The 23,140-nt window shown below is 41.2% G+C and overlaps 1 protein-coding gene across 1 annotated transcript in view; it reads right to left on the reverse strand.

Moving 5' to 3' along the window:
* The window catches only part of LRRIQ1 (leucine-rich repeats and IQ motif containing 1), a 193,977-nt gene that overhangs the window by 83,692 nt on the left and 87,145 nt on the right, over positions 1-23,140 (reverse strand). The window contains exons 15-17 of the mRNA XM_014535275.1: positions 19,340-19,519; positions 15,773-16,219; positions 8,918-9,128 (exon numbers count right to left, since the gene is read on the reverse strand). Coding sequence (XP_014390761.1) covers positions 8,918-9,128; positions 15,773-16,219; positions 19,340-19,519 — 838 coding nt within the window. The remainder of the gene's footprint in view (positions 1-8,917; positions 9,129-15,772; positions 16,220-19,339; positions 19,520-23,140) is intronic.

The following is a 23,140-nucleotide window of genomic DNA, read 5'->3' on the forward strand; positions in this document are numbered from 1 at the left end:
TAAATATATTTAAACATACCTATATATTTAAATATACATGTATATGTGGTTTCTAATATTTAAAAAGTAAAATTATATATTATAAAATAGTTATAAAAATATTAACTTATAGAGGCAGAAAACAGGGTGGAAGTTACAGCAATAGAAGCCAGACTTTTGTGACTATACCTTGCTTAGATTTGACTTTGGAACTGTGCGCATACTTAGGATAATTGTAAAACAAATAAATATGAAAAAAGAAATTCCTAAAAAATATAAAAATATGTTTCATACTGCAGGTATAACCACACAGAAGTTATTTAAAGTGACTTTAAAATAGATTTATTTAATTATATCCCTAGTAATATATACTCAAAAGACACATTTAACTATCAAAGATACTTTAAATATGTTTTCCATTAGGGTAATGATAATGATATATTGATATCATTATTCTGGAAAATACATATATTGAGAAGTGGAATTTATAAACAGACAACAGATACACCGTATATGACAGCAGAAGTCACTCACAAACTCAGCAGCAACCAGCCTAAGCAGCCAAAACACAACCTCTACAATTAGCCAAGACTTGGTCGATGACTGATATTAAGAAATAATTAGCAGTTTTTAGGTTAGTAATATACTGCAGTTAAATTTAAACTAATAGATCTTATAGAAATTTATACTTATATATTTACAAAAGGAATGATAAGATCTGATTTTTTTTTTTCAAATAATCTAGTGATGAGGCGGGAGAGGTGGATTGGTTATAAAAGAGTTGGCTATAGAAGATGGCAAGGTCAGGTACCGACATAGAGAAAAGAGCGTATAAAGGAAATTGTTTAATCCAGGTCTTCAATGACAAAGATTCATTCACTGTGGCTCACAATGGATCCAACCTAACTCATTAGGGAAAGAACATTTACAAAGCTCCAGACTATAATACATAACATGTGTTTTTCTGGTGTGAGACATATAGATATCTTCTTTATGAGTCTGCATCAGGAATTCAAGCCCCAGACATCTCTATTTAGTTTATGAAAAATAATGGTAATATAAGTATGGAATAAGTAATATTTAGGTTCTTCTTATTTGTTTCTGTCAAGGTCTCAATTTTTTAAGTAACCCATCTATGAATGATTCATTTTTATTTCACACATTCAAGTCAATTCCCTGCCTGGACAACTATATCTAGTCTAACTGTGCTATGGCTTCTTATTATTCCAGTAATATGAAATTCTACGTTGTTTTTATTTTCACTGCCCATTATACCAAGAATTCCATTCTCTTATATATTTACACTGAGCATTATATATTTCTCAAAGTGTATCTTACATACTAGTACTTCGTTAGAATAGGCTAAGTGCTATAATAAAAATACATAGTAGCTCAGAAAAAAACAGTTATTTATTTCTTGACCATATAACAAACACTGAGAGAATATACAACACAATGGGACACCACTTTAGCATAGAGCAGTGGTTCTCAACCTTCTGGCCCTTTAAATACAGTTCCTCATGTTGTGACCCAACCATAAAATTATTTTCATTGCTACTTCATAACTGTAATGTTGCTACTGTTATGAATCATAATGTAAATATCTGATATGCAAGATGGTCTTAGGCGACCCCTGTGAAAGTGTCATTCGGCCGCCAAAGGGGTCGCGACCCACAGGTTGAGAACCGCTGGCATAGAGTGATTCAGATATCCAGGCTTTGCAGACTATAATCTCAACAAACAGCTTCCAAATATACAAAAGACAGCTTCCAAAGATACCTCAGAGGCTGTCTTCATTTCAGCCAACAAGAAAGGGAAAAGAATACGGAGGAATGTCTGTGGGAGGTTTTATGGGATAGGCGTGGAAGTGGTGGAAATATCTTTCACTGGAAATATGTTCTATTGACTGGAAAGGGGCCACACTAAAGCATAAGAGAAACTGGCTGTATGCTAGGAAGAAGAGGAGAAGGGGAGTTTTGGTAAGCAGAGAGTGGTCAGCACATCATTCATGAAATCTTCATTTTGCTCTAAAGCCCAGGATGTTTCTACTGTACCATGCTCTGCTCTCCAGGATGATTAGGCAACCTAGAATTTATATTTTAAGGTGAATTGTTTTCAAAACTAGATGATTGTACTCGAGAGAAAATAGAGTTGAGATGACTTTAACGATTTTAAGTACCATGATATACAACAAAAGAGACATGTTCTAAGTTACAGAGAAAGGCTAAATTTTGCTTACTTTTGTAAGCAAAAGAAGCTTGGACAATTCACAACAAGGAAGAGCAGAGGACGCCTGGAGAATAGTAGGAACAAGGATCTGGGCTGGAGAGGGACATACGACCACCAGGCTGAGAGGGTGAGGAGGAAGATGTACTGCACCAAAGCCATGTCCCTTGGGGACAGACATAACATCCCACTGTAGAATGAAAGTCCACAGGGCTGCTGGCAGCCAGGGAATCTAGATCTAAGACCAGAGCTGCTAAAGGCTGCATCCAGAAAGGCGGCCTGAAAAGTGGCTGGAGCAGCATGGTGACAGCTGGAGAGAAACCAGAGGTTTCATGGTTGTTTTGCTTTCTTTTGTCTTTGCTTTTATTCACTAAATCCAGTTCATAGGACTTTTCAACTGCAAATACTCACCTGAGACTTCCATGCAGGGATAATGGCACAGATTTGCAGATCCTAAGGAGAGGCTGTGGAGGGAAGCAGGGTAGGGAGATATGGCCAGGATCCTGCATTGGGACATTCTTAACCTTGAAAACCTAAGCAGCTATTTTTCTCCTGAAAAGCCAGCCCCTCCCAGTAGCCTCAAGCCAGGTAATACAGCCTGCCACACCCTGCTTGCATTTTGAGCTACAAAGGAAAGAAAGGATCTGAAGAGCCTCAAAGAGCCTTCAGTGACTAGGTTGGAAGAGGGGCCTGTCCACCCCACTATTCTGGGAACCAGACTGATAAAAACTCCAGGTTGCCAGCCAACCCCACTGGTCTCCATACAAGGATCTCTGACCAACCAAGGCCAGAGTAATATTTTGGGCCACTTGCAGAGGAATAGCTCTGAGTCAGGGAAGAAACACCTCATTCCCAGAAAGCCAAACAGCACCACCCCCACCTAAAGCCCTGTCATAAACAGATGCTTGAGTGATTAAGATTGACAGTTGGCCTACAGGAAAAGCAGGCAGATTGGTCCTGCCTGCTTGCAGCCAAGGCCTGTGGAGACAGACACAAACAGAGGGGTGGTGGATCGCTTGGAACTTCAACATGGTACTAAACACCAAAGACAGTGCCTGACAGTGGTCAGCACCTAAGTACCTAACAGGAAGCCCAGAATTGGCAGACAGAACAGAAGAGTGGGGTCCTAAACCAGCTCCCATGGGGCATTAAAACTCAGATGAAGCAAATGACACTTCACTTTTTTTATCTTTTATTTAAAAATATTTTTAATATTATCTTTTCTTTATTCTATTTTTATTTTTATTATTTCATTTTATCTTATTTTTTTGCATGTTTTTCTTCTTCACTTCTCCCTTTTTCATCCTGTTTTTTTTCTTCTCCTGTCTCTGCTTTAGTTTTTCTCTTTCCTTTCTTTCTACCCCTTGTTAAAATTTGATCTTCTTTATCTGATTTATTGATGTATTATTACTATGTAGTCTCTGTTGGTATAGTCATATGTCTAATTTCCTCTTCTGTACTCCTACTCCATGCCCCCTTCTCTTTTTTCTTTCTTCGCTAGGCATTTTTTTCTTTTCCTCTCCTCTCTTGCTCTTTTCTTCTCCTAATTTGTTAATTAGTTTTACTTACTAAATTCAAGCCTATCTGTTATCTCCTCTACTCTCCTTTTCAATCAATCAATCAATCAATCAATTAATCAATCAATATTTATTTTTATTTATTTATTTTTTTAATTTTATATTTTCTTCTTATCCACTCATTCTCTCTTTTACCTCCTCTATACTAAACTGTGGCCCTTTCCATATTCATCAAATTCCTTAATCTTATTTTCTGTATTTAAGCTCTACCTCTACAGATTCTACCCCCCTTTATCAGGTTGTTTTTTGTTTGCACTTTTTGGTTTAATTGTTTGTTTTGTGGTATTTTCTCCCCATATATTTTTTTCCTTTTTCTTTTTTTCTCTTTCCATTTTTTCTTTCTCGATAACTTTTTTGCTCTTTTCTCTCTCCTAATTCTCTTTTCTGGGGTAGTCACTTTAATTGGGGTTATAAGTGTCTTATATACATTCCTGCTCTGTTCCTTTTGTGTCGTCTTGTTGTGTTGTATTTTGTGCTGTTCAGTCAGCACCTCCACAACAGTTGGCATGGCATGGTAGAGAGTGAGTCACATAACCAGACACCCTGAGAAGAGACTCTATCCATGAGTGGGACAATAACATTCAAGATGCAACTTCATCAAGAGAACCCAAATATCTCAAGAAGGGTGCATCCCTAGAACACCCAGCATAGAAGACCTGAGAGACAGCACTGCTGGGTCCCACCAAACATCTACTACTTATGACAAATTCAAAAAATCTGGATAGCATAGCAGTTTGATTTAATACATAGAAATAATCACAAAGGAACAGCAAAAATTGGGAGACAAAGAAACAACATCCATATAAAAGAAAAGGAGGAATCACCAGGAAAGGAAATAAATGAAATGGAGGCAAGCAATTTGTCAGAGAAACAATTCAGAGTAATGATTATAAGGATGCTCAAAAGGCTGGACAAGAAATTGACCAGCATGTGTAGGAATCAAGAGGAAATGAAGAATGACATAGCTGCAATAAGGAACACAATGGAAGGTTTCAACAGTACACTAAAAGAAGCTGAGGACTGAATCAGCCAGTTAGAAGACAATGTAGAAAACAAACAAGTAGAGCAGGAACTGGAAAAAAACAAAGAAAAAAAACTTAAAAGCTGGAGGAGAGTCTAAGGGAGCTTTGAGACAACATGAAATGAAACATCTGCATAATAGGGGTAAAAGAAGGAGAGGAAGCTGAGTAAAGAATAGAAAACCTGTTTGAAGAAATATTGACAGAAAACTTCCCTAACTTCGGGGAGAAAAGAATCACACAAGTCCAAGAAGCACACAGGAATCTCAGACAAGATGAACCCAAAAAGACTGACACCAAGACACATCATAATGAAATTGGCAAACATCAACAACAAAATAAGAATCTTAAAGGCTGCCAGAAAGAGACAGAAAGTTATCTACAAGGGATCTCCCATATTAGACTATTAACTGATTTATCAAAAGAAACACATCAGGCCAGAAAGGAATGGAATTAAATATACAAAGTGTTACAAAGAAAGGGACTGAATCCAAGAATACTCTATCCAGCAAGGCTATTATTCAAAACTGATGGTGAAATCAGGAGCTTCACAGACAAAAAACGGCTAAGAGAGTTTACTACCACCAAGCCAGAAAAGCAAGAAATGCTAAAGGGACTGCTGTAAAAAGAAAAAAAAAATAGAAAGGGAAGAAGGAACAAGGCATAAAGAATTAAAATGGCAACAAAAAAGAACATATCAATAATAACCTTAAATGTACATGGACTAAATGCTCCAATCAAAAGACACACAATAACTGAATTTATAAGAAAACATGACCCATATATATGCTGTCTACAAGAGACCCACCACAGAACAAAGGACTCACAAAGACTGAAAGGGAAGGGATGGAAAAAATTTTTCCAGGAAAATGGAAATGAAAAAAAACACAAAAAACTGGGGTAGCAATACTTATATCTGACAAAATAGACCTCAAAGTGAAGGCCATAACAAGAGATAAGGAGGGCCAATTCATAATACTAAAGGGATTGATACAACAAGAGGATATAACTTTGGTAAACATATATTCACCCAATGCAGGAGCACTAAAATACATAAAAAAACTTCTGGAAGGTATCAAGGAAGAGATCAACAGCAATACAATCAAATTAGGGGGCTTTAATGCCCCATTGACATCACTGGATAAATGATCTGGACAAAAAATCAGAAAAGAAACAGCAATCCTAAATGACTCACTAGATCAGATGGATTTAATTGACATCTTCAGAACACTCCACCCCAAAGCTTCAGAATATACATTCTTCTCAAGTGCACATGGAACATTTTCAAAGATAGTCCACATAATAGGGCACAGGCTAAGTCTCCACAAATTCAAGAAGATTGAAATGTCAAGCATCTTCTCAGATCACAATGGCATAAATTAGAAATTAACAACACTAAAAACAATAAAAAACAATCAAACACATAGTGGCTAAATAGTATGCTATTAAACAAAGAATGGGTTATCAAAGAGATCAAAGAAGAAATAAAAAAAACATTCTGGAAAAAAAAAAATCCAAAACCTATGGGACATAATGAAAGCAGTCCTGAGAGGGAAGTTCATAGCACTACAGATCTACCTCAAGAAACAGAAAAACTGGTAATAAGTTATCTAACCCTACAATTTAAATAACTAGAGGAGCTCCAGTTGCGCAATCGGTTAGCGAGCGGTACTTATAAATAACTAGAAAGAGAAGAATAAAAGCCCAGAGTAAGTAGAAGGAAAGCAATAATAAATATCAGTGCAGAAATAAATGACATAGAGATTTAAAAAAAATACAAAAGATCATTAGAACTGAGAGCTGGTTCTTTGAAAGGATAAACAAGATTGATGAACCTCTGCCAGGCTCACCAAGAAACAAAAAGAGAGGACCCAAATAAACAAAATCAGAAATGAAAGAGGTGAATTAACAACCGACCCCACAGAAATACAAAGGATTATTAAAAAAGTACTACAAAAACTCTACTCCAACAAGCTGAACAACCAAGATGAAATGAACATATTTCTAGAAAAATACGACCTTCCAAAACTCAGGAAAAATAAAAAAATCTGAATAGGCCAATAATGTGGAGGAAATTGGAGTAGTCTTCAAAAGACTTCCAGCAAACAAAAGCTCTGGGCCAGACAGTTTCACAGGGGAGTTTTACCAAAAATTCAAAGAACTAACACTGATCCTCCTCAGACTACTCCAAAAACTTCAAGAGGAAGGAACACTTCCAAACTCTTTCTATGAAGCCAGCATTACCTTAATCCCAAAACCAGATACTAGTAAAGGCATTACAAAGAAAGAGAATTACAGGCCAATATCTCTGATGAACACAGATGCTAAAATCCTTAAAAAAATTCTAGCAAATCAAATCCAGCAGTACATTAGAAAGATCATACACCATGACCAAGTGGGATTTATTCTGGGGATGCAAGGATGGTACCATATCCACAAATCAATAAACGTGATACATCATATAAACAAATTGAGAGACAAAAATCACATAATCATATCAATTGATGTAGAAAAAGCATTTGACAAAATCCAACACTCTTTCTTGATAACTCTCAGCAAAGTGGGAATAGAGGGATCATATCTCAACATAATAAAAACCTTATATGACAAACCGACAACCACCATCATACTCAATGGGCAAAAACTAAAACTATTTCCTCTAAGAATAGGAACAAGACAGGGATACCAACTTTCCCCACTCCTGTTCGACATAGTACTGGAAGTGCTAGCCATAGCCATCAGACAAGAAGAAGAAATAAAAGGCATCCAAATTGGAAAAGCAGAGTAAAACTGTCACTATTCACAGATGACATGATATTGTACAAAAATAAAGCTTTCTACTTTATTCATTCCCCAGTGTGAGTCTCATAAAAATTATTTTTCTCAATATATTGCAAGAAATCCACCCCGACTAGAAACCAGGGGAGATGAGGACCTCTCCCCTCCATTAACATGAATAACAAATAAATCCAGTATTTGAAAATCACTAAGATTTGAGAGTTGCCTGCTATCTATAATAATAAAAGTGTAATATGCTTATTAGACTGGACAGCTGAATGACCTTCCAGACATCAGCTGTGGTAGCGGGGGCCGAGGCAGAGATGGTTAGGGGCAATCAGGCAGGCAGGCAAGCAGTTAGGGGCAATCAGGCAGGCAGGCAGAGGTGTTAGGGGCGATCAGGCAGGCAGGCAAATAGTTAGGGGTGATGAGGCAAGCAGGCAGAGGGATTAGGGGTGATCAGGCAGACAGGTGAGTGGTTAGGAGCCAGCGGTCCCAGATGGAGAGAGAGATGTCGAACTACCGGTTTAGGCCCGATCCCGCCAACCAATCGGGCCTAAACCAGCAATCAGACATCCCCCAAGGGGTCCCAGATTGCAAGAGGGTGCAGCTCGGGCTGAGGGACCCCCCACCCATGCACGAATTTCGTGCACCAGGCCTCTAGTCTATATATATAAAACCCTAATATGCAAATAGACCAAATGGAGAAACAACCGAACAACTAGTCACTATAATGTGTGTTGACCACCAGGGGGCGTGCGTGGAACATAGCAGTTGTCAGCAGCAGACGGCAGAGCATGAAACATGGCGGGCATCAGCCGTGGCGAGTTGGTGGAGCAGGTGAGCAGGGGTGCCAGACCAAGGCGGGGCACTGGTCACTGTCATCGGAGTGAGCCTCTGGTAGTTACTAAAAATTCTTTGCTCCCACTCACCACGGTCCTGACCAGCGCTTGCACCTGCTACCGGCACTGGAGCCACCACTTGCACCTGCTGCTGGCACTGCAGCTGCCACTCGCACCCGCTGCCAGTGCCTGACGCTGGCCCCAATTGCTCTACGCCATCAGCAGATGCGAGCGGGGCCAACACCATCAGAACATGGGAGCGGCAGCAGTGGGAGCGGGCTGCCGGCAGGCAGGGGACTAAGGGCCACAACGGGAGGGGCTGGGCAGGAGTGCAGAGAATGGGCCAAGACCCGCCCCTGTGCCCTCCGCAGCCTCGCAGCGCACAGTTCCTTTTAAGGTGCACAAATTCGTGCAATGGGCCCTTAGTATAGAATAACCCAGTGAAAGATGACCAATACGACTCTTCTGATTATTTCACCAAAAGATTACTACTAACCTGAATAACAATTGCAGCCTTTTCCATCTGTTCTTGGATATTCACAGTGTTTTGTATTTTTTCTTCCTTTAAAATAGTTTGATTTTTGATGCCAGACTCTGGCCGGGATCTCAGGAGTCCTGGTGAAGCAGTATGCAGTTTTGTAGATAAATGAATCCGTCTGCGCACAATGTAACCACGCCAGTATGCCTGGATTACTTTAGCTGCCATACTAATATGAAGAGAAAAGAAAACATTTTCAGTTCCTAAAAATACATAGTTGTAGATAAGAGGTCCTTCCTTATCAGCTATATTTGAAAACCTGGACTAAATAAGTTATTTGAAAATAAGACATCATCTTTTGTTTAACTTTCGTCATAGAAGTAAAGATAGCATGGAAACTCAAATCTGAAGGACAGAAATGGGGCAGTAACTTAGAGAGGGATGTGAGTACAAGGAACTTTTTTTTTCTTTTTCTTTTAAGGAGGAAGATATTGCCTAGATTTTGCATGCTACTGAGGATGATGATCCAGGAGAGAGGGAGTAAAACAGATGATGTTGAAAAGAGGGGACAAAAGTAGGAACCAATGTTCAGTTGGCAAGAGAGGATGAGATCCTGTTCACAGAGGAGAGATCAGAGGAAGAAGAGCCCCCTGTCCTGAAGAGGAAGGACCCACTTGGTCTTTATTAGCTTCACTTTCCTTCATGCCCATAATTAAATACTTAAATCAGACCCTTACAAGCCCAGTAGTTACTTCTAACATGTTCCAAACCTACATATTTGCCAATGGCAGGCACTAGATCAATCCATGCCCCGCTTTTTCCACATCCCATTAGGCTGCCTATCAACATGAGCAAAATTTGAATAACAATGTATATTGATTATAAGTGGATTCTCAATGTGCTTAATTATTTAACTCTTCCTAAATGAATGTGCTTCCTTTCTCCCCAGATTAATGCGGGATTCTTATCGAAATAAAGAGTTTAGTCTAAATGCTAACTATTATCTTAGTATTTCTTCAAATCCCTCAGTTTAGTTTAAAAGTCTTATGAAGGAAAACTAATTCTTGCATCATATCCTTCTCCAGTGCTTCCTTGAAACTATTTTTAATAATTTGATAATTGTCAAACCCGATGATATTTTCTTCTACCTCATTCTAGTCACTTAAAGCAAAGTGGAAATATGTGATAAACACTGCCAGACATGACTAGATTTTTTTTCATAGTTATCTATTTATGGATAATTAGAAAGGAATGATGTAACCATATTCTCTTATTATTTGGCACTATTATTGTTATTACTATTGTTATCATCAATACCACTACCACAACCAACATTACCATCACCATCATTTTACCTAAAGCCTTTAGAAGCCTTCAATCTATTTTGCTATGTATGAATAGAAAATTCAAGTTAATGGATAAAACTTCTGGCCTAAGATAAACTGCTTATACTCCTAATACTTGGAAACAAATAATCACTGCTAAAAAGAAAAACACAGGCCCCAAATAGCATCCTTGTGCTAAAAGCAAATGATACCAAACTCAGATTTAATACCTGATCTAATTGCAGATTTGATTCTCCCAGAATCATAACCTTAATCAACCCATCTGTAATTTTCTGGTCAAGCACCCATAAAGTAAACAATCATGTGCTGCCCCCCATACAAATAAGAGACTATCTGCATGATAAAAATCCTTCCTGTTCTCTTCCCCCCAAAAAAGATGTCCTAGCTTCAAAATAATCCTTCTTTTCTTTCTTAATAGCTACCTTGCCCCATCCTTCTTCTTACAAAAACCTTCCATTTTGTACAACCTCTTATAGCTCCCTTCCAATTGATTCATGAATCACTTAATAAAGCCAATTAGGTCTTCAAATTTACTGGGTTAAATTTTGGTTTTTAATGTCACAATCCAACAAATCATTTCCTTCTCCTAGGGTGAACAGAACTTTGTAACTTTTTGCTATGGATTTAATTCACATTCAACCATCAATTCATTTCTTCATCTTTTGAACAAAAAAAAAGTTATATCATTTTAAAGCACTATATGTAATAGATACTTTGAATGTTAAAGAAAAGAGTCTGAAAAAATATTTGCAATGTATAATTGGTAAAGAATGAGAGATTTTTAACATAACACATTTAACCTAAGACAGCATCTTATATTTTACTAGAGGCCCAGTGCACAAAATTTGTGCATGGGTGGGGTCCCTAGGCCTGGCCAGCAATCAGGGCCAATCGGGGCCAGGTTGATTAGGGCTGGGCTGATCGGGGCCCAAAGGTCCTGGCAGGGTCGGGAGAGGAGGCGATAGTCGCCGGGCCGGGCACGGAGGAATGGATGCCAGATGCTGACACCACTATTGTCAGTGCCCCTCCACTATGCAGTTCCCTGCCTCCCCTCCCTCCTTACCTCCCCCCGCCACCGCAGCAGGTGGGCAGCAAGCCAAGGGCCTGTCAACCAGGAAAAGGGAGAGCATGGGAGGTTGGCTGCCATCCCTAAGGAGGGAGCTGGCCCTTGGCCCCCCCATGGAAAGGGGTCCCATCTTCTGCCATCCACCCCCAGTTCCTCGTCCCAGCCCAGGGACTGGGGGGAAGGACTGTGGGAGGTTGGATGGCCAGGAGGGAGGGACTGCGGGAGGTAGGCTGGCCGGGGGAGGTTGGCTGTGGGAGTGCACTGACCACCAGGGGGCAGCTCCTGCATTGAGTGTCTGCCCCCTGGTGGTCAGTGTGCATCATAACGATCGGTCATTCTGGTCACTTAGGCTTTTATATATAGACTAGAGGCCCGGTGCACAAAAATTTGTGCACTGGGATGGGGGTCCCTCAGCCCAGCCTGTGCCCTCTCTAAGTCTGGGACCCCTTGGGGGATAACCACCTGCTGGCTTAGGCCCGCTCCTTGGGGGATTGGGCCTAAGCTGGCAGTCAGACATCCCTCTAGCAGCCAGGGAGTCCTCAGGAGATGCCCACTTGCCAGAGGAGAGCAGGCCTAAGCTGCAGTCGGACATCCTTAGTGCTGCTAAGGAGGCAGGAGAGGCTCCCACCACCACTGCTGTACTGGCAGCCGGCAGCCTGGCTTGTGGCTGAGCAGAGCACCCCCTGTGGGAGCACATTGACCACCAGGGGGCAGCTCCTGCATTGAGCGTCTGCCCCCTGGTGGTCAGTGTGTGTCATAGTGAACAGTCATTCCCAGTCTTTCTGCTGTTAGGGTCAGTTTGCATATTACCCTTTTATTATATAGGATAGAGGCCTGGTGCATGGGGGTGGGGGGGCCAGCTGGTTTGCCCTGAAGGGTGTTCTAGATCAGGGTGGGGGTCCCCACTGGAGTTCCTGGCCAGCCTGGGTGAGTGGCTGATGGATGTTTGCAGGCTGGCCACAGCCCCTTCAGGGTGGGGGTCCCTTACCCCATGAGGGTGTAGCAAACCTGGGTGAGGGGCTGATGGCTGTTTGCAGGCTGGCCACGGCCCCCAGCCACCCAAGCTCCCAGTGGAGGCTGGCTGGAAGCAGTTATCTGTACTTCTCAATCCCTTCACCTTTTCCACCCAGTGTTGCAACCCCTTCCCTTCTGGCAACTACTAATCTGTTCTTTGTATTGATGAGTCTGTTTTTGGGGTTTTTTTGTTCATTTATATGGTTCTTTAGTGAAGTCACATGGTATTTGTTTTTCTCTGACTTATAAAATAATATAGTATGTAATTTATCTTTAAAATTTATTTTAATTATTTAGATACTAGAGGCCCGGTGCACGAAATTCATGCACGGGGTGGGGGGGTCCTCAGCCCCACCTGCACCCTCTGCAATTCAGGACCCCTACACCTTTTTCTTATCTAGCTAACCTATGGGTGAGGGGCTGATGGCTGTTCGCAGGCTGGCCATGGCCCCCAGCCACCCAAGCTCCCAGTGGAGGCTGGCTGGAAGCAGTTATCTGTACTTCTCAATCCCTTCACCTTTTCCACCCAGTGTTGCAACCCCTTCCCTTCTGGCAACTACTAATCTGTTCTTTGTATTGATGAGTCTGTTTTTGGGGTTTTTTTGTTCATTTATATGGTTCTTTAGTGAAGTCACATGGTATTTGTTTTTCTCTGACTTATAAAATAATATAGTATGTAATTTATCTTTAAAATTTATTTTAATTATTTAGATACTAGAGGCCCGGTGCACGAAATTCATGCACGGGGTGGGGGGGTCCTCAGCCCCACCTGCACCCTCTGCAATTCAGGACCCCTACACCTTTTTCTTATCTAGCTAACCTATTCACATTTAAAAAAATTAACTAAAATGCCACTTACTCTAGGAAATCCTCTTTGAACAAATCTCTTTACAATCTGTATTAAGTATTTTCATAGTATATCATTCTTTTTCTTTAACAGCAACTTAGAGTGGATGCAAGTGCTTCTCATTCTTGCATCTGAATTTTTTCTTCTTGCTCTTGGAATAGCAAAGCTTATCCAATTTACATTTGCCCTTCAATGGCTTATATTTGGTTCAGTTTCTAGTTGGCTCCCTGCTTTTTTTTTTTTTTAAGCAATAAATTTGGGTTGTGATAGTAAGCCTCGCTTGTAATCAAGCCTGTAGGTCTACCTATCTGAATATTTCTATAATACCTATCACTTTAGCATACCAGAGATTGTGTTAATTTATAGAAAACTAGAGGCCCGGTGCATGAAATTCGTGCATGGGGGTGGGTGGGGAGGGTATGTCTCTCAGCCCAGCCTGCACCCTCTCCAATCTGGGACCCCTCAAGGGATGTCTGACTGCCCGTTTAAGGATGTCCGACTGCCCGGTGTGGGATCGGGCCTAAAGGGGAAGTCAGACATCCCTCTCACAATTCAGGACTGCTGGCTTCCAACTGCTCGCCTGCCTGCCTGATTGATACCAAACTGCTCCCCTGCTGGGCCAATTGCCCCGAACTGCCCTCCCCTGCTGGCCTGGTCCCCCCAACTGCCCTCCCCTGAAGGCCCGGTCACCCCCAACTGCCTTCCTCCTGCTGGCCTGGTCCCCTCCAAATGCCCTTCCCTGAAGGCCCGGTCACCCCCAACTGCCCTCCCCTTCAGGCCTGGTCCCCCCCAACTGCCCTCCCTTACAGGCCTGGTCGCCCCCAACTGTCCTCCCCTGCAGGCCTGGTCCCACCCAACTGCCCTCCCCTGCTGGCAATCTTGTGGTGGTCATCTTTGACCACATGGGGGCAGCCACCTTGTGTGTTGGAGTGATGCTCAATTTGCATATTACTATTTTATTAGATAGGATAACAATAAATGTCACCTGATCATTTGATCTTCTAGTAATATTTTATAGCAAGATGTATTATTCTAGTAATTTAACTATTACAAAACTAAGGCGTACAGAAATAAATCACATTGAACAATAAAGAATGACTCAAATATCAAAGCATAGTACCCTTAGGGCCTCCCTTGTCCTGTGCCTCAGATATCATAGCATATTACACAGTTCACATGGAACTCAGTTTCCTTTAAAATAGGAAGGGATCCCATACTCATGAAGCAGCTACTTCCACACATATTTTTTTTTAATTTACAGCACATACTCTTTGTACTAATTGTTGGAAAATCATCCTAGCAATTGCCTCTGTTCTTCTCAATATTGTTGCCTCACATTCTGATGTCATTACTGTGCTTTTATCATCCACTCGCTCTAATAAGATTGTGAATTATTTAAGGCAGAGATCAATGACTTGAGCTTGTGCTTCTCTGTCATGGTGCCTAGATAAAAATTCAAATGCCATCCAGTCCCAATGACTGTGATGAGAGAGGCGCACCGTTGCTGGACACCTCTGATTTTTATTTAAGGGGCCTCACTTGTTCTACGCCTTTACTGAGGGGTGAGTAGGGGCTGAGGGGACTTGGGGAAACCCAGACAGAATTCTCTTCCTGCAAGATTTTGCTAAGCTGGCACCCAGGACCAAGGGCGGCTTTTTGGTCTGGGACCTCCAGGTATTTGTCCAATTAAAACCCGGACACACAGCAATAACAAAGGCACTGGTTTTCTACTGCTAATGCCTGGGGATCAAACCCCAGCCTGCAGGAACTCACCCCTCGCAGTCAGGACCGGGAGCTGGGTGGACCTGGGCTGGTGCTCCTAACTCTGGGGAGAGGGAGACTTCCTGTGGCTGCAGGCTAGAGGCCTCAGACTCCACGCCATGCGCCCAAACAGGTCCATAGCACAGGCTGGTCAGCGGAGCGGCTTCTTCACGTGGGTGGCTTGGCCTGGCCTCTTTGCCCCAGGATCACGGCGAGGCCTGGCCTGGCCTGTTTTCCCTGTGATGGGCGCCAGCCTGGGGGGCGTGGACCCGGGCCGCCGCTTGGCGCCCCTGCACGTGCAAGCGGCTATGGGGCAGGAACATCAGCTTGGCGCCTGCACCTGTAGGCCTGGAGTGGCCGGGGGCGTTCTGGGACCCCGGTGGCTCAGGGCCTATGCGCGGGCCTACAGGCTAGGAGCGCCCTGGGTCCCGAGGATGTTCCTGGGACCCAGGCCGCTCGGTGCCTATGTATGCAAATTAACCTGCCATCTTTGTCTGGTTAATTTGCATATTCTCCTGATTGGCTGGTGAGCGTAGCGGAGAGATGGCCAATTTACATGTTTCCCTTTTATTATACAGGATTAAAGGCAGAAAAATAATTTTGCACTCACTCATTTTTAATGAAAAACTAGTCAATTAAATCAGAATCTACCACAAGTCAATCAAATTAATCTGTGCTATAATTAATAATGTCTGTATATTATAAGAATGTAATTAAGGAGATTAATATAAAATATAATAATTATTTAAATCTTTTACCAAGTTATTATTTGGTAACATTGACTAAGATTAGCTATAGAAAATATACACTGTAAAAGAAAAGTTATCTATAAATCTTACATTTCTTCATAATTTTCAATATTTGGGTGATTCTTCAGCAGGTAGCTTGTCATCCCTGTTTCCACGAATGGGATTCTTTTGGTGGGGATATCGCCTGCCTTGCTGTCTTCTCTTTTCTGGTCTATTATTTTTTCCTGATTCCTCCCTTCCGTATCTTCACATATGGAGTTGGTTAAAAGGGAATGATGAGAACCAGCGTCCAACCGTTTTTTAGAAATAGCTGGTGAGTCAGGTTTATGTTTGTTTGCACAATAGTGAAGGACTCTGTTTTGCAGTGTGCTGTCACTGTCTGTAGGAACCAGATGACTTTGCTGTGCTTCTGATTCACCTCTGTTGGTGATACTTATATCTCCGAGTTCATGTGCATATCGATATTGATTACTAAGTGCCATTAATTTCTTAAGATGATGACAGAGATTTTCTGCAGCATCCAAGGTGAATATATTTCTGAACAAATAATGACAACAATTAATAACAATATTATATCTGCAATTATGAAAACTTGTATAGGTTTTGAAATTTTCCCTGCGTGGCCTGACATGAACATGAAACTTTACTATAACATTCATTAAAAACTTATTTCTGGTTGCTTAGATAAAAATTGATATCATTTCTAACAAAATTTGAAAATATTTGTTTAGTTAACATAGATCTGTCAATCCAGACAAAATATCTGGAAGTTTTAGGACCATTTTTATTCTAGGTATTTTTGGTACAAATGAATGAGAAAAATCTATGCTTTTCCTACCATAAACATGAGAAATTATGGCTGCCTAAATTTGGAGAAGTTATTTATGAAATATAGTTAAAAGTACTTTCTACATTGACACTTGCCATGCAAAATATTTGTATTGGACTTTTAAACAAAGAACTTCTATAATGGGAAAATTTATATTCCCATTTTTATCTGGAAAAACAATCCATTCCAAAGAAAAATCAAATACTTTAAGTTATAAATGGTTGTGATTCTCTTGAACAATTGTTGGATTTCTGACTTATTGAGATTATTGTTTATGTAAGCAATCAAACTTTCACTTTGCCAGATTACAGCTCTCAGTAGCAAATGTAAAGGACTTTGCATTTGTATAAGCCTTATTTTTTTCTACATTTTACTTATCTTCCTTTATTTCTGTTTTATTATTTTTAATTTTACTTACTTCAAATATATATTTTCTGTATATAACCCCAAGCTGCCTTAAATTTATTCTGAAACAATGTAGGATATAAAAAATGTTATCAATAGCATACAAAAAAAGATATTTCCTAAGATGTAGAGATAATTAGATGAGCACAAAGGATTAGATGTTAATATGTGCTCCTCCAATATCTTGTTGATATTTTATATTTCATTAATTTTGTTGGCTAATGATGCAGAAAGGTTCAATTTAATATCAGAATATTAAATGCTTATGGCTAGGCTTTAAATTTACCACCATTTATGATCAAAACATAAAATACAGTCTATTTTCCATTTTCAATGCTAATGAAAATAAACTGTCCAAAGAAATTGAGAAATATAAATTTCAACATGAGGGATGTCAAGGATCACTTTGACATGAAACATTGTACATTACCCTACATTTACAAGAAGATATAAGTTGAGGTTTATGCAAACATAAATCTAAATAACCTTAGTATTTGTTCAAAGTAAATATTCATTATGCATGAAAATTTGGATTATTTTGAAAGCTATGAAGTTACTTTTTAATATGAACAGACTATATTTTAAAACATTTAAGTAGAAAAACCATCTCACATAGATGAGTATGTATGAAAGTTCAAATATTAATATTTTAAGAATATAATTTCATAATTAAGACATTTGGAAGCCCATATTATTGTTCCAGTTATAATGAAGCCTCATCATAAGTGAAACAGGAGATCATTTTCCTTTTTCATTTGTTTTCTGAAGCAATGCAAATTAGGAAAAAGCTATAGAAAGATCATTTGTAATTCATTCATAATAATGCATTCAAAATTTGGGATGGGAAATAAGTTCTCTTTTTTGTTATTTGATTAGGATTTTACTCTGTTTCTGTACCCTGAATATGTGCATGTGTGGACTGCTTTTCTCCACCATGCTCCCCTAATACCCTAATACACTATATAATAAAAGCCCAGTGACCGAAACAGCAGAACAACCATGGCCCCTTGCCCCAGCTGGCCCCATTCCCCAGCAGGGCCCCCTACCCCGATCTGGGGTGGGGCAGGCCTGAAAACTGCCCACAGCCCATCTCCCTGGCCGGCCCCGCCCCCCAGCAGGGACTACCACCCTGATCAGGGACCCCCATCAGGGCAGGCCGGCGTGCCCCCACCTGTGCACCGGGCCTCTATCCTATATAATAAAAGGGTAATATGCAAATTGACCCTAATGGCAGAAGGACCAGAACAACTGCTCGACCAGTCACTATGAGGTGCACTGACCACCTCTTGGTCCCCTTCCCCAGCCAGCAGGCTCCCATTGCCCAATGGCAAATGGGGAACCGGGGGTGGGTGGCGGGGGATGCAGGCAGCTCCAAGCCAAGGCCCCTGCCCCGCCAGTCACCCCACACAGAGGGCGACATGTGGCAGGGACAGGGCCAGCAAGTGGATGGGAACAGCCAATCTCTCAGTCCCTTCCTCCAGCCATCAGGCTCTGATTGCCCGATGGCAAATGGGGAAGTGAGGGTGGGTGATGGCAGGGGGCGGGGCCAGCTGCGGGCAGCCGTGGAAGATGGCCCTGATCACAGGCCAGGCCTAGGGACCATACCCATGCATGAATTTCGTGCACTGGGCCTCTAGTAGAAATATAAAATACTAGAGGCCTGGCGCATGAAATTCATGCACTGTTGGGGGTCCCTCAGCCTTGCCTGCAACCTCTCGCAGTCTGGGACCCCTTGGTCCTTACCGCCAGCCTGCTCACTGCTCCTTACACTTGGCTTGCTGCTTCTTAATGCTGCCACGGAGGCGGGAGAGACTCCTGCCTCTGCCGCTGCACACACCAGCCATGAGCCCGGCTTCTGGCTGAGCGGCTTTCCCCCTGTGGGAGCACACTGACCACTAGGGGCAGCTCCTGCATTGAGCATCGGCCCTTTGCTGGTCAGTGTGCATCATAGCGACCGGTTGTTCTGGTTGTAACCACCGTAATGGTTGCTTAGGCTTTTATTATATAGGTGTGTGATACCCCTTGTATATATAAATATTATCCATATTATAAAACTTGCCTTACTCCATTGCAACTATTTATCTAATTTTCTCTTATGTTATTCTGATTGTGTGTTTTGTCTATAATAATTGAATAAATTTATAATTAATTGAATGACTGAATAAATGTTTACATCTTATGTTGAAACTATCCTCATGCTTTATTTTATTTTACCTAATATTTTAACTTTTAAAAAACATTTAAAATAGATATTGATATATTTCAAACAATGTAAAGATGATGTCAGATTTTTAGAAGGGAGACTATCCCTAAAACACACTGTTCTAATCCAAAAAAGGTGTGATTATATTGATCAGAATATTTTTAATCATATGTATAAAATGCATTATGTATTTTAATTAAGGTAAAGATAACAGTCTTACCCTTTTCCAGTAATATAGTTTTCAATTAGTAAGTTGAATTCTGTAATCTGGGACTGACAAAGTAACAGGAAACGTCCTAATTCTGATTGATAGTGTTCTTCAATGTGGCTTTTTGAATAAGAGTCTACAGTTTCACCATTGAGGATTCTTAGAGCAGGTAATATTTTAAGCAAAGAATGCCTATTGAAAACATAAAAAATATTGAAAAAGAGCATTTATTTCTAAACAACCATATGCCTATTACTTAAACAATACAAGCACAGAGTATATAATGGAAACTGTCACTGTTTTGTAGAGAAAATAATATTATTAATTTGTTTTAAACTGTTCTGATCCAAAATAAGTTTTAGAGTTCTTTACATTTAACTGTTTCCTTCTAAATACAAAAGTGAAATTCAAGAAGTTGAAAATGATCTGGGAATAAATAAAAGGTTACATTATAATAATAATAATGTCAGATGCACTCTTTTATAAAGAAGATAATTAAAATAATCTTACTGAATGTTGCTGTTTATTTGAGAAATAAAGGTGAATTTTGGTTGTTTTTCTTAATAAAATAGAATGAGTGTAGGCTAAAACAAGAGGGGTGGGGATTGCCCTACTTTTCATGATCTGCGAAATCTAAAATTATGTTATTTATTCTTTCAATTACTAAGGATTATATATAATAATATTAGTAATTTATATCTAATTTGTTGTATAATAATAAAATAATCAAGATATGGGCATAAGTCTATATCAAACCAGGTCCGACAGCAAAACTTCCAACAAGCCCAGTCATTTTGAAGTACTCCCCAAGCCTTTCACAAGGAGAGTGCAGGCTTCTTTCTACAAGGTTTTATTGGTGGTCACAGGGGCAAAAAGAACATCTTGAATAAGTAAAACTCCTTAGTTAAAAATTCACAGTTCTTTTGAGAAAAACTACTAAACTTTGAAAAAAGGTATCAAAGAAGACTAAATAAGTGGAAAGCTGTTCCATGAAATTATGTTCATATATAAGAAGATTGAATATTGTCAAGAAGTCAGTTCTCCCCGATTTGGTCTTCAGATTCAACAGAACCCCAATCAAAATGCCAACAAGATATTTTGAGGACATCAATAAATCGTATCTAAAGTTTACATGAAGAAGCAAAAAGACCCAAAAGAGCTAACTTAATATTGAAGGAAAAGAACAAAATTCATAGATTAACACTACCTGACTTCAATATTTACTATCAAAATACAGTAATCAAGAGAGTGTGGTAGCATTGGGAAAAGAATAGACAAATAGATCAGTGGAACAAAAGAGAGAGCCCAGACTTAGACCTGTGCAGATATCATCAACTAATCTTTGACAAAAAAGCAAATGCATACAATGAAGAAAAGATAAATGGTCCTGGAACAACTGGACAACCACATGCAAAAAAAGAAAAGAAAAAAAAAGAGTTTAGACACAGGCCTTAAAACTCTTCACAAGCTCAGCAAGATGGCGGCTGGCAGGACCGCCGTGAGGGAGAGGGTGTGAGTGAGTGAGGGAGTGAAAGGGGTGTGTGTGGACGTGTGAGGTGTGGACATGTGTGATGTGTGCATGTGTGTGTGAGGGACGGTTAGATCTCACAAATTCTCAGGAGCTGGCAGACCAGGCTCTCCTGGACAGGGAACCCCTGCCATGGCTGTGGGCACTCCCCAGGCTGCAGGGCTTGGGCACAGAGACCATACCATCTTGAAGGGGAGAGCAGCCTTCACTAGGAACCCAGCCTCACCATCACCCAGACTGGCCTTAGACACTGCCCGGAACCCTGCAGCCACTCCAGCCAAAGTGGTGCTCCCTCGCCTGCAGACCTGCAGACCTCAGGACATCCATCCAATGGCTGCTGGCTCCAGGGCCCCTCAGGCACACAGCTCCAGCAGAAGAAACTGTGACTTCCCCCTCTATGACTTCCGGCTTCTGGACACCATGATCATGCTGCTCCAGTGGTGGACCCCATGAGCCCACCTCCATGGCAGATGGCTCCAGGGCCCATCAGAGAGTTGCTGAGGGTGCAACTCTCCAGCCAAGGGCACATGGCTTTGGCTGTAGAACCTGCGACTACTACTTCCTTGGCCTCTGGACCTTGGGCTACTTGGTGAGTTGCTAAGTGTGCGCCTCTCCAGCTGAAGTCCTGTTGTTTCAGCAACAGATTCTGAGATTCCCACATCCCCAGCTGCTGGATCCTGGACCCTGTCGTGATTCACAGGGTGAAATCTCCCTGGCCAGAGTCTTGCTGACTCATCCACAGACTACGGGACACCTGCCTCCTACTGTCATGGGCTCCGGGACTCTCACAGTGACTTTCAGAGAGATGCTATCCCAGCAAGAGTCACACCACACTGGCAAGAGTCATATTACCTCAGCCTCAGGCCCTGAGACCCCTTACTCCTAGGCCGTGGATTCCGAGATCTCACACAGTGAAACCTCAGTCAACCCTTTGATGTTTCTCTCTGTCTTTCCCTTTCTCTTCCACATTCTCTAAAAATCGATGGAAACAGCCTCAGGTAGGATAAAAAAATAATAAAGAAATGTCATATTCTATGAAAGACACATCTTGAAAATGCCTAAAGAAAGTTGTCATTTTTTCATGGTGAAGGGACTGGAGTCTGTGTTGATGAAAACACCTTGGTGACTGTGGTGAATGGCAGTGGCTGCAGCATCGGGGTGATGGGGCTGGTTCCTTCTCCCACAAAGGGAGGCCAGACTGCGGCTTAGGCCCGCTCCCCAAGGGGAGCAGGGAGCGGGCCTAAGCCATCAGTAGGACATCCCCTGAGGGCTCCTAGTATGTGAGAGGGGGCAGGCTGGGCTGAGGGACCACGCCCCCCCCCCCAGTGCATGAATTTCATGCACCGGGCCCCTAGTATTTTAAATATTCACCAAAGTCCCCAGTCAAGTTTTCATCAAGACATGACTGTACTGTCAAAATAACTTATTTAGTCATAATCATAAAATGCCAGGTATGGCATAATGATGTTTTTGAGGTGTGATAATAAAGGGTATTGAAAATTAAGACTGTATTGCTCAACCAACTTAAAAAAAGATGCTCTAATTCTATTACTGTTCCTGCTTCTTTAGTTTAAATTTCCCAAATTATAGGAGAGCAAACATAAAGCTTCAATAACTTGACTGAAATAGTCCTTGAGAATAATAAACAGTTCTAATTCTTTGTGTTTCAAGCAAATTTCTGCTAGAGTGCACCTGAGGAGGAGAGGAATGCAGTATACCAACGACAGGCTCCAGTCTTTGAAATAGGTGTATCTTATAAGGAAAATTAACAAAGCAGACTTTCTTATTATAAGTAGCATTACTTAGGAGATAGGTAAAGCTGACTTTTTTTTTCCTAGGGTATAGTCATTTCTGGTTAAACACACAAAGCTTTTCACCAGGATCCTGGATGTTCAGTGGTCATGCAGATACAGTAACACCTATGAGACCCTCCTAAGCAGCCACCTTTCAGGTCTCATTTTGGCTAAATTAGCAAGTGTCAACAAAAGAAAGGCAATACTCACGCTGCTAACATGAGACCCACCAAGTCTAACATATCTATCCTTTATGTAAATCACTCTAAACCCATGGGATGGGAATTCAAGGCTAGATCTCTATGTGTGCCTTCAACCCTGCAGGTATTGTTTCTGAAAAGATTGCCCTTGAGTTGATGCACCAGTGGTGCCTGGGACACTTTTTAAAATGCAGAGTCTTGCCCTAACTGGTTTGGCTCAGTGGATAGAGCGTCGGCCTGAGGACTGAAAGGTCCCAGGTTCGATTCCGGTCAAGGGCATGTACCTTGGTTG

Source organism: Myotis brandtii, unplaced genomic scaffold (genome assembly GCF_000412655.1).
Source record: "Myotis brandtii unplaced genomic scaffold, ASM41265v1 scaffold141, whole genome shotgun sequence".
Lineage (NCBI taxonomy): Eukaryota > Metazoa > Chordata > Mammalia > Chiroptera > Vespertilionidae > Myotis > Myotis brandtii.